Source organism: Chironomus tepperi, unplaced genomic scaffold, assembly GCF_022539635.2.
Source record: "Chironomus tepperi strain 1889 unplaced genomic scaffold, CSIRO-AGI_Ctep_v1 contig_309, whole genome shotgun sequence".
NCBI classification, from domain to species: Eukaryota; Metazoa; Arthropoda; class Insecta; order Diptera; family Chironomidae; genus Chironomus; species Chironomus tepperi.
Window position 1 is genome coordinate 2,597,547 of NW_027226431.1, and position 12,068 is coordinate 2,609,614.

General features: G+C 29.8%; 1 protein-coding gene across 1 annotated transcript; it reads left to right on the forward strand.

Annotated features, from left to right (window-relative positions):
- The first annotated feature begins 2,367 nt into the window (after positions 1–2,367).
- Positions 2,368–11,327, forward strand: Achl (La ribonucleoprotein translational regulator Achilles). The gene is made up of 2 exons (XM_070643428.1): positions 2,368–2,446; positions 5,637–11,327. Exon 2 carries the CDS (start codon positions 6,369–6,371, stop codon positions 8,838–8,840), a length of 2,472 nt encoding a protein of 823 aa, XP_070499529.1. The 5' UTR covers positions 2,368–2,446; positions 5,637–6,368; the 3' UTR covers positions 8,841–11,327.
- The last annotated feature ends 741 nt before the right edge of the window (positions 11,328–12,068 follow it).

Below are 12,068 nucleotides of genomic sequence, written 5' to 3' on the forward strand. Positions count from 1 at the left end.
AAGGGCATTTTAAAGGATGTTCTGGTTTTTAAATTTGTCGTTTATTTTCAAGATCAGCAATAAAAAATTTCTTGTTTTTCTTTTCATCATGTTACACAAAAAATTTTCATAATTAATTTAATATTTTTTTAATTATCTCACCTTTTCACATGACGAGATAAGTTATTGAAATGTCACCGGTTGAATTGAAGTCATAAAGGCTTATTTGAACGTATAAGCGACTTTAATCTGTTATAATATAATCTAACTGTCACACAAAAATCAATGATAATTTTTGTTGTTTTTTTCCTCTCGCTGTTAGGGAAAGACCTTATGTATGCTGTTTAATTCCACGTTTATCTCCACCATACAAAGTTGTTATTATTCATTTTTTTTTTCCTTTTGGTTGATCGATTAATCTATTATTAATAACAAGCGCAGCAAGGTCAAATGCTTTCATTGAAGGTATGACTTCTTCTTATTAACATAATTTATATTTTTTTTTATTATTTTGCATCTACAGTCTACACATGTATGTTTTGAAATGAAGAAATTGAACAAATTAAATTTGACATTTTTATGAATGCCATTTTTGATATTTTTACTAAGAAAATAAATAAAAATAATTTCGTCAATTAATATGCTTGAAAATTGACAGAGGAATTAAGGAATTTTCATGACCGCCTTAATTTCAATCAAAATTAGGCTTAATTTGAATAATTAATTAAGAAATTAAGTGACTTATTTTTGCGTTACATACATGGAACTAACTTCATGTGTCTGTTAAGAAACAACTTACTGACTGGGTGGATATAAGTGATATGACTTCAATAGCATTGAGGGACAGATAATTAGACAGCATTAAAAAAATATGTGATTGCCAAGAATACGGTAACATTAAATAGCTTTTTTCAAATGAACATAAAAATGTCAGTGAACATATCCGTAAAGTATCTGTGTCAATGGGTTTTGTGATTCAGGTAAATATTCTGAGCTTTGCATTCGTCCTGACACACCACGAATTTATAATTGCTTTTAATTCACTAGACAATGTCAGAATCTATTTGATTTCTAGATGCATAGCTGCACTGAGAATAGGCACGTTAATTATAGTGTATAAGGTATTACTTATATCCTTATAGAGTAAGGATCTACCAGACCATTCCAATAAACTTTAGGAATGCAGGATTCGAACCCGCAAAATGAGGCTACTTACTGCGATTTTTGTATTTATGATTCATAACAGCAGTTTGTGATCCTGCTGAGTTTTGAATTTATTGTCGTTGTATAGATGCGATGTAATCAGCTACCAAAGCATTAAATCAGTGGTGCTCAACCCGTATGCAGCTTTCTAGTGTAACATAGAGCAGTGATCAACTCGTATGCAGCGACGTTCTTGTGTAGAATAGAGTAGTGCTTCGTGATTCTCAAGTTTGAAAATTGTCTTAGTTCTGATGATGATCTTTAGATTAGAATAATAATTTTGTCGATATAGTTGAAATTGAACTAACTTTTCGATATAGTTGAGATTGGGTTGCTACCTAGTGGTGTTTCATGTAACAAAATCTGAATCAGATGATGTCAACTCGGATTTGGCATGCGAAGAATACTCGAATCGATTTGGCTCCATAAAAAATCCACGTCGACTTCAAGCTTTCGTTTGACCAACACTGAAATGTACAGTAGCTTGAAAAATGTTGGCCACTACCGAATCAAAATACTAACTGTGCCAATACAACTTACAACTACTTAAACATCTAAATATTCACTCTTAAAACTTCAATCAAAAATATTCGCAACCTAGATAATAGTGAGAGTTTAATGCAGAAATTGCATGTTGATATTTCAAAAATTTAATTCAATATTTTATTAGCTTCTTTGCTACACAAATACACACACAAAAGCTCATCCTGAACGTAAACAATTTACGCCAATTAATTTACCTTTTCAATGAGCTTGTAGCTTTTTATGTATGAAAAATCGCACAAAAGCAGCATGATAGATTGATAGATTAACGCGTATTATATCACTGCATATGCTCGCAAGGTATTTAGTTAGATTTTGCCTCTATTTGCTGTATATTTACGGTATTTATTAGCGAAAAATTTAATTTAAATCTTTAAATAAATTAATACACACCGACTTGACCTCACGAAGTTACAGAAAGCATATAATTTGTCATGTCTAGGGTAGTCGACTCCTTTTTATTGTAACTTTGTGTGCGTGGTAAGAGTTTGCAAAAAAGAGCTGTGCGCGTAAATTTAAAATTTCAAGTTTAAGTCAAGGGGAGCAGTCTAATTCCTTTATAAGGCTTTTAATGTTATAGAGACTTACAATAATTGTTTTGTTCTTGTAATGTATTAAAAAAAATTTGAAAAATGGCATGCTGCGGGCGATGTGTTATTTTTTGCAGCTAGCTCTAAGGTTACTTCAGAAAGTAATTAATGCAAAAGGAAACATGCAGATAGTAAGTCATTATTGTTATTAAGTTTAATTTAAAATATCTTTTTTCTCTTCCACATTTCTATCAATTAAGTTCTAGTAGGAATGTCTTTTTGCTGTTCTTACAGATGGTAGAACAAAACAGTTAAGAAAGGAATTTTTACATAACTGAAAATAATTGCCATGAAAACGCAAGGTGATCTATTTAAGTTTCTGTAGAAATACTTGTCATGTCTTTTATCATCACTCTACATTTTTTTTAATATTGTATAATAAAAATAAAGGCAATATATGTATGGGATCCGGCGAAACGATTGTGTTCGTCTGTGACATTATGTTTTCTTCTAGTTTTTTCTATGGAATGACCTTCCGTTTGCTAAATCGTCTTATGATTTTTAAAAAGAACTCGGAATTACTTCAATATTTGCTAAATTTAGTACTCTTGGTAATCTAATTATTTAACTGGATATGTAGTGTTGGTCATTGCCATTTTCGCACTTTCTATGAATATTTTCTCGAACATTTCCATATTTTCCTTCTCAAATTGAGTTTTGCTCATCATTAAGTTCATTTGTTTATTCTTAGAAATTCTTCTTTTTATTAAATCAGCCTTTTAAGAGTAAATTTCTGCAAACTCATGTGATTTTTAACGTCTTTTGAATTTTCAAAATAAATATAAGTAGTTGCGATCCCTTATATTCTAAATAAATTTCCAGAATTCAGGAAATCAACAAAATCATGCTTTTACAATTGCAAACAACGTTTGAAATGTTGATTGAAAGGTAATTATGCCGACAGTATTATTATCTCATTATTAATTCACTAAATACTTGTTTATTTCTATTTATAGAACTACAAAAACTTTTTCCTTATGATTTATTAAACTTTCAATTTATTTATAGTAGAACTTCCCTTCAACTTTATAAATTTTAAATTTAAAACAACCGTTATAACATTTACTTTACATTACAAACACCTCAACTTTTCCCCGTCCAGTCCATTTTACTCTAGAGTGTGCGTAAACACAGCAATAAGCTCGTATAAAATCACATTAATTGCAATTTTGTTATTTTTTCTCTCATAATGTATTTTTAAATGCGCCATGTGTACTTGAAAATGTTTTGCATCTCAATGACTATCACTCGATTAGTATACACAAACTTCCGCCTATTTTCTATTTTCAGACATTTAATTTTTCCGGAAGATCATTGAGTTAAGGGAAGAAAAAAAATATTGCAAATGCTTAATAAAGTGCATTTCGCTATTTGAACAGAATTACAGTTAGAAGCTTCAGTCATAACACGATATATACAGGTATAACATTGCATCACATGAAAGATACTATTATTGTGTTTGTTTTTATGAACGTGAACTTGAAATTGCTCTATAGAGTATGAACGGACCTTTCTCTTTATAACATCTCCATCTCACTCTAAACATGTTCTTTTCGTTAGAATAAGTATTGATTTGATTGACTTTATTTTATGCTGTAACATAGAATAGAAACAAGCTACCAAATCGGTATAATATTATAAGATTGAATTTCTTCTTATTCTTATCGATTCCAACAAGATATAAAGATATGAAATAAGATTCTTTCTAGAAAATTGAAGCATGTTTGGCTTCTGTATACATAAATAACATAATTTCATTAAAATTATGATAATTTTCATCGGTATGATCAGCACAAACTTCATCAAACTGGAAAATGGCATAAGAAGAGTCAAAAGAGAGAAAGAATAATAAAAATGAAAAGCATTGAAATAAAATTAAAGCATTATGAAGCCTTATGTAATCTCTGTTTTCGCTTCTATTTCTAAATGAATAGGCTTCTTAATAAGAAATACTTAGAACTTATATATTTAAACATCGGACGATGTTGTTGAATAATATGATTTTTTTCCTTGTACATTTCACATTATAGATGATGAAATCGTGGTCTAGAATTGAGAAAACTTTTCATAAGATCATGTGTAGTTTTAGAAAGCTTATTACTGTATTTCTACCAAATTTCTACATTAAAATGTCTATATGAAAGAGATTTGTAACGAATAATTCAATTTTAAACTTGCTTAATCTTTGCTTCAAAAGATCCAGAGAAAGTTTGTAGTTTCTAACCCTTTGGAATCATTGTTGTGAAGATTTAAGCAGATTGAAATTGTAAAATATTAAATTTAAAAGTTTTGATTGAAGGAAGTACACCAAACATAAAATATTATCGATTAATCATTAATCTGTAGGTAATTAAGTTGTATTAACAAATATTGTTTCAGTTCAATTGAAAAATTTGTAAGAAAAAGTAATTAATCTTAAAGTTTGATTTTAAGAATTGCATAAATCTTAAGAATGCGTCTTACTTTATAATATCATATAACATTAGTGACTGGTCATTTGACGGTATGATTAAAATTAAGAAATTCAATCTGAACACAAAATTTTCTTAGTTTAGATCACAGTGAATCCCTCAACATTAAATAAGGTAGTTTAAGAAATAACTACAAGTAGCTGACATAAGATGGATTATTTTATAATATTGATTCTTATGTTGCAGTTAATTATGAACATGATGACCTCATATGATTACGAAAATATGCCTCATCCTTATACTTTTATGTCATCAATTTTATACAACAGAACTTAATTTGCAAAGCTTAATGAATTATTTTTGTTTAGATAACACAAAGCAATATGAAATCATACAAAAATATGTAGCATAAAGAATATCGTACGAACTCGTAAGTTTACATTATATCACATATAAGCCGCACATAAACATGTGTAAGTGCATAGGAAAAGGCAATGAAACTTAGATTGTACTTACGCTTTTGTTATTGACGATGAAAAGAAGAAAAAAAAGTGCAATACATAGTCAAATGCGATCGCAAAAAATTGTATTAATATGTGTATTTTCTAGTCGTACAACAACATACAATCAAAGAGCTTTAGGGTAGTGGGAGCATGAAGTATAAAACCGGCGTGTAAATTAAATAAAATTTCAGTCTATCAACAACTTTTGGTGTACTTATTTCTTTCTCACATGATACTTGATTTTTTTAGAGAAATAGAAAATTAAAAAAAAATAACTTTTATGAACTAAAAGAAAATTTTGTGTTGATTTAGAAATGAAAAAAGGACAATAAAAAGAAAAAAAAACTAAATTTCATGTGAATCTCGAACAAAAATTAAAAGAAGTTAAAATATATAAATTTTTCTAGTGCATATACGAACTTTATATCAAAGAAGAAAAAAATAGAAAAGAAAAGAAAAAAACCTGAAACTGAATAATCATGTTAGATATGTATTAATACACAACATCGTTCAACGACCCACGTTATAAAAAAAATTTGCAATAGAAATTACTGCAAGCAGTTGAGAAAAGCACATTAAAGTGAAAAAAAATTTCTATCTTTCAAAATTAAAAAAAAAAAGCATTTTATGTCGAGCGAATGCTATAAGAAGAAGGAAATAATAACGAGAGAAGAAATTAAGACTGAAACGAATAAAGCAAAGTAAAAGAAACTGAACTTTTGTGAAGGAAAAATCTAGTGATAATTGGCTGTGTAATAAATTTAAGAAGTATATCCATACTAGAGGACATTTGCAATATAATCTGTATAAAAAAATAATGTGTTAAATTAAATTAAATCTAAATTTTGCTTGCCTTAGCAACCAAAAGCGGAAAGGACAGAGTATTTGGAGTATTATAAATTCCATAAAAATAATTACTCGAATTTCGAAGTGAAAAGTGAAAGAAGAAAATTAGAGAAACGAAGCATAAAATTTTTTACGTTTCATTATTAAGTATTTGAGCGAAAGAAGCAGATACAATAAGTGGAGAAAAAAAAAATTGGCAACACACATAACAAGAAAAAATTTTTTGCATTTCAAGAAGTAGTAAATAAATAATAAAAAGTAATCAAGTAAAAAAGAAATAAAAAAAAAAAAATATGTCTGCACAGAATACAAATGAAGAAATGAATACTACAAAAGCGCTAGACGATTCAATGAGCAATAATAATTTGAATGAGTCGATGACTGTAGTTGGCATTGAAATGCAAAGCACTTTAGAAGTGAACGAAAGTGAAAGCACAAAACCGTCAACAACAAATGTGCTTAATGAATGTGATTCAATTCAAAATTTGAGACCTTCAACTTCATGCTCAACAGCAACGGCTGTATCAAGTGAATCAACATCGATGGACTCAATCGATAATTCTGGTGATGAGGGTATTGGTGATTTGATGGATGATGTAGACTTTTCACCAAATCATTCAATTAATACTGAAGATACATCCATTGAAGATGGTTTTAAGATGATTGAATTACAGCCACGTATTAAAGTTGCTGTTGCAGATGAAATTCCAATTCCAAGTGATTTGATTGATTTAGAATCAGATAATATTGAGGAAGAAAATGATGCAGACACGTTGTCACCATTAGTCATTGACAATCATGTTTGTATCGAACACTGTGAAATGATGAAACATGGTAATCACGAGATTCCCGGCATGTATGTTAATTTTGATGAAGATTATGCTGAAGAAGATGAGGATGATGAAGAAGAAGCAAATGAAATAATGGCAAAGAAAACGTCCTCGACAGCTACTCCCCCTGTGTTCATGAAATGTCCAACAACAAAAGACTCATACAGCTCAACGGACAGTGATGTATCATATTCATATGAGAGTAAGAAATCTACTAATGACAATCTCCATGAACAAAATCATCAACTTGATCCTAATTCAATGTCAGATGATAATAAAGATTCAGGATGTGATCTTAAAAATAAGAATAATAGCGATGATGATCAACCAATCGAAATTCCTGACGATGACTTTTGTGAGAAGATTGTCGAACAAGTTGAATTTTATTTCTCAGATGAGAGCTTATTGAAAGATGCATTTCTCTTAAAACACGTTCGTCGTAACAAGGAAGGCTTTGTAAGTTTAAAATTAGTCTCAAGTTTTAAGAGAGTTCGGGCATTAACAAAAGATTGGAGAGTCGTTGGAATTGCGATTAAGCGAAAGAGTAAGCAAATCGAATTAAATGACATTGAAACGAAAATTAGACGTGTTGATCCATTGCCAATGCACGATGAAACGATGCCATCTCGAACAGTAGTCGCAACAAATTTGCCATGTGAGAAATTAACAGTTGAGAAAGTTTATGAAATTTTCGCAAAATGTGGTGAGATTGCTTTAGTAAGAATTTTACGTCCAAATTGTTCAATTCCTGCTGATATACGTCAATTTGTTAATAAACATCCAGAGTTACAGCAAAATGATTGTGCCTTAATCGAATTTAATGAATCATCATCAGCTAGAAAGGCACAAAATATGAATGGAATAATTGTATTTGAACTGGTTTTGCCAAAGAAAAAGACTGGTAAGAAGGCCGCTAATATGACAAAAATGATTGAAAATTTCAAATATAATTCAGAGAGTGAAAATGAGCGAACTCGTGGTGGAGAAAATATTGTCAATAGCAATAACTTTAATAATCGCTTTTATCTTAAACGTAATAATTCGGGTTCACAATTCCAACAACGTTCGGAAATTTATCAGTGCTCACCGTCGCCACGTAAAATGTCACTTGGCAATGAAAGTAACGTATATGTTCCACCAATGTTTAATAATTATGAACAGCAACAACATATACCAACACAGCAGATATATGAAATTCCTGCAAGGCGTCTGAGCAATGGATGCATACAAATTCAGTCTGATAGAAAATATTCAAATTGTTCTGATGGATATTCAAGCTGCTCTGATGCATTGTCACGCAGACCATCCATGTGTTCTGATGTCCAAAGACGTCTTTCTAACTTCTCAGACATTCATGCTGCAAATTCTCAATCATCATCAAGACGATCATCATTGGGATGCGTTGATTATTGCTCATGCGGATCAAGACGAATGTCACAATATTCAAATGTATCAGACACATACAGAAGAGTCTCAAATGGCTCCATTACCGACTTCCCACGTAAATTCTCAACCAGTTCAACTGGTTCTCGTAAATATTCCACTGGTTCTTCCATCGCACAGACAGATAGTCGACGCATTTCATTTGATCGTAGAAATTCAGCTGCTTCAATCAATCTCGAAAGGAAGTATTCAAATGGCTTTGATCCATTAAGAAAACTATCACAAACCAGTGATTATTATATAAACGGAAGAAAAATCTCAACTGATTCCGGTTATGATCGCCGATTATCTATTAATTCCATAACTTATGACAATGAAAATCCAATAACTCGATCAAGAAATAATAGCTTAATTATGTGTCAAAATCAAATTTCAAATGAGCCATTAATTCGTAAGCCACTTGGACCAGATCCAGAGGGATCCAAAGGCTTTGCATCTAGAACTAGAAAAATTGGTCTTATTCAAGACAACAGCGTAGTTATTGCTAATTAATTTTAGACATTATTTTTCGAATTTAATATTTAAATTTTTTAATGAATAATATCTAGGCAGGCACTTACTGTCTGACTAGATTATGTCAATATATTTGTGTTCTTCATACAAAAAAATTGATTTTCAAACCAAAGGTTTGGTGTATGCATAAGTTTGGATCAGCACGCTTTATACTGATTCAGTCCACTAGATTTATAAATCATTACCTTTAATAATCAATTCATTGAAATCTTCAAATTAACGAATAACATTTTTATTTGGAAATAAAAAAAAAAAAATTTCCAGAATTGCGGAGAAAATTTCAAACTTTCTATTATTACTTCTTTTATATTAACTGTTACTTTTGTATGAAATCCACACAAATGTATTGGACTATGTCTACGTAAGTTAAATTATTGTTAAATATTTTAAGTGATAGAAGAAATGATTTTCATGGAGAATTAAAAGAAAAAAAAAAGCAAAAATGTGATGAATATATTTTTCAGTTTTGGGATGCAATTTTATATCCATCGATTATTAATTTAGTAGAAAAAAATAACTTTTTCTCATATTTTTTGAGAGCCATTATGAAATTTTATATGAAAATATTTAATTAGGTATGAAAAAAAAAAGTATTTTAGTAAAAGCGAGCAGAAGTAGAAATATTGAAGAAAGCTTATTGGCATGAAATAATTTTTTTGAAAAGTAAGAAAAATTATTTACGGTAGTTTTACTTTTAACGCGCCTACCAATTTATCTATCTATTTATTATCCATCCAGTGAAAGAGCCCAGATATGAAAACGATATTTAGTAGATACTACAACTGCAATACAGGCATCTTTAAATAATTTAATTTATATCATATATATTTTTTGTATGACTATAAGATACATACATTCATAATACAATACATAATTATATTTAATCCAATTTTTATTTCTCTTATTGATGCATTCATTATATACGCAATGAAAATGCAATTGCATGCAGTTCATTCAATCACAAATATTTTTTTTACATACATATATGGATCAAAAAAATAAATAAAAAAAAAAAACGAAATTTATTAAGTTAGTCAGTAAGTGAAGTAAATAAGTGTAAACACGTTTTAAAAATACATACATATATGAAGACAAAGAAATTGTTGAACCGTAGAAAATTGCAGTAACGAATGCAATAGAAATTTTGCTCAGTGGAGGCTAATTGTAAGTTTATCAGGAGCTTAATGAGATTGTTAAATTTAATAACTTATGAATTTATAAGTAATTTATTTATTTATTTTTATGCTAGACTTTGAAACTTCTCGGCATGCCTTGAGAATATAATTGAAAAAAAAAAAAATATCCCTTAATGCTCAGAAGTATCTTAGTCTAGATTTTATGTATTCATTAATATAATATTTATAATCATATTGACAAGATATAGTTTCCATGCAACAGCGTTATAACTTGGCAATTAAGTAGCTGCACGAGCACTTTATAATCCAAAGCTGTATCGATTGTAATATCGGACGAGTTATGGGTGTCATTAAAGCACTTAAAAAATTCACATCAACGTGACAAATTTATGAAAAGTTTTCTGGGAAATTGTCATACGATTTTCTCACGATGATAGACTCACATTTAAAGGCTTAAATGACCATGATTGTCTCAAGGGTGACGAAAAAAATAGTTTAGCATCAAATCGCCCGAGTGGCACACTAAGCTAATGACATTTCTTTGACGTCATTAAGGAATGAGGGCACATTTACGTCTCTATGACTTATAGACGTGGACGTAAAGGTGCCAATAAAGGATATTTCATAGGCAGCTAGATGATCAGTCTAGTTAAGATTCAGTTACAAGGACAAATCGCATCCTAATGCTATTAGCCCTCCTTATACCTGAATCAATCATCTAGCTGTCGACTTAACCTTAGTGTGCCACTCGGGAGGTGTTAAAACATGATCAAACAATCCCCTTACTTGCATCAATCACCTCAGAATAATTTAAATCGAATCGATTAATTTTACAAACGAGACGTGTTGCGTGGAAATTTCATCATAAAATGGCAAATATTTCTTTTTTAAAATTATCTAATTCAAATTCTTACAAACAATAAAAAAAAAAATATAAAATATATTTCAAGTGCATTAAGTAGGTAGACATAATAAGAAAAATTTTTGATAGGTGTTGGTACAATAGATCATTTGATTACTAGATCAAGTCGTGCCTTACAAAATTCAACTTTCGATATTATAAATACAAGTGCAATCACATGCACTAGATTTGGAATTTTAGTAGTTTTTACTTTCCTCTCAATTTTGCCATGTTTAATTAAACCATTTTTTTATTTGTCGTTTCCTTCACTTTTTTTTCATTATTATTATTATTATTATCATTGTGCTTTTCGACAGCTTTACTTTCAAAAAAAAAAAAAAAAAACTTGAAAACAATAGAAGTTAGTTTACAGTAATGGAAGTATATGAATCGGAAACATTACATATTTATATTATCAAATCCATCCTAGTGCTGAATTATATTGTTTAATTATTTTTATTATTTTCAAAATTTAGCTTTAACACTTTTTGTGACATGCATTAACAATTTAAATAATAAAAAAAAATGTATTTTTGAAGAAGAAAAAAAAAACATAAAGTTGTTGTGTATTTAATTTAGACTTTCAGAGGTGACGTTGCATTGAAATTGATTAATGAATGCGGAAGTTGACTGGAAGCTAGTGAATTTAATTAAATTCAGGAAACTTTTTTTTTGATACTCAAGGTTTAGCTTACTTAGATTTTACAGATGATTACTGGAATTTAGACAATCATCTTCATCAAAATACCTTGATAAAAAGGGCTTCGTCACGATTTCATCAAGGTTCCTTAATGGATACCTTTATTGACACTTAATGGTAGGCATTTGAGGAAGGAATCATGTGTGTTACTCGACAATATTAGAAACGATCTAGAGGAACTGCAATCTCGATCATCATGAGAGTAAATGTAAACAGGACTTAATAGCTAATGACCGTGAAACATTAGGTCAGATTGAAGGCCATTTGAGTCAGTAAAGTGTAGTGGTGGGCAACCTTTTATTTTTCGCGACACAGCTTGTTGGGAAGCCTCGATTGAAACTGCATACGGCATACGAATCAGCACACTACTGTGTCTCGGCACATAAGTTTCCCAACGCTGTTTTGCTACATAGATTCACAAATCTATAATGTTTCTATCATTAACACATAATGTTCCCAATACTGACAGT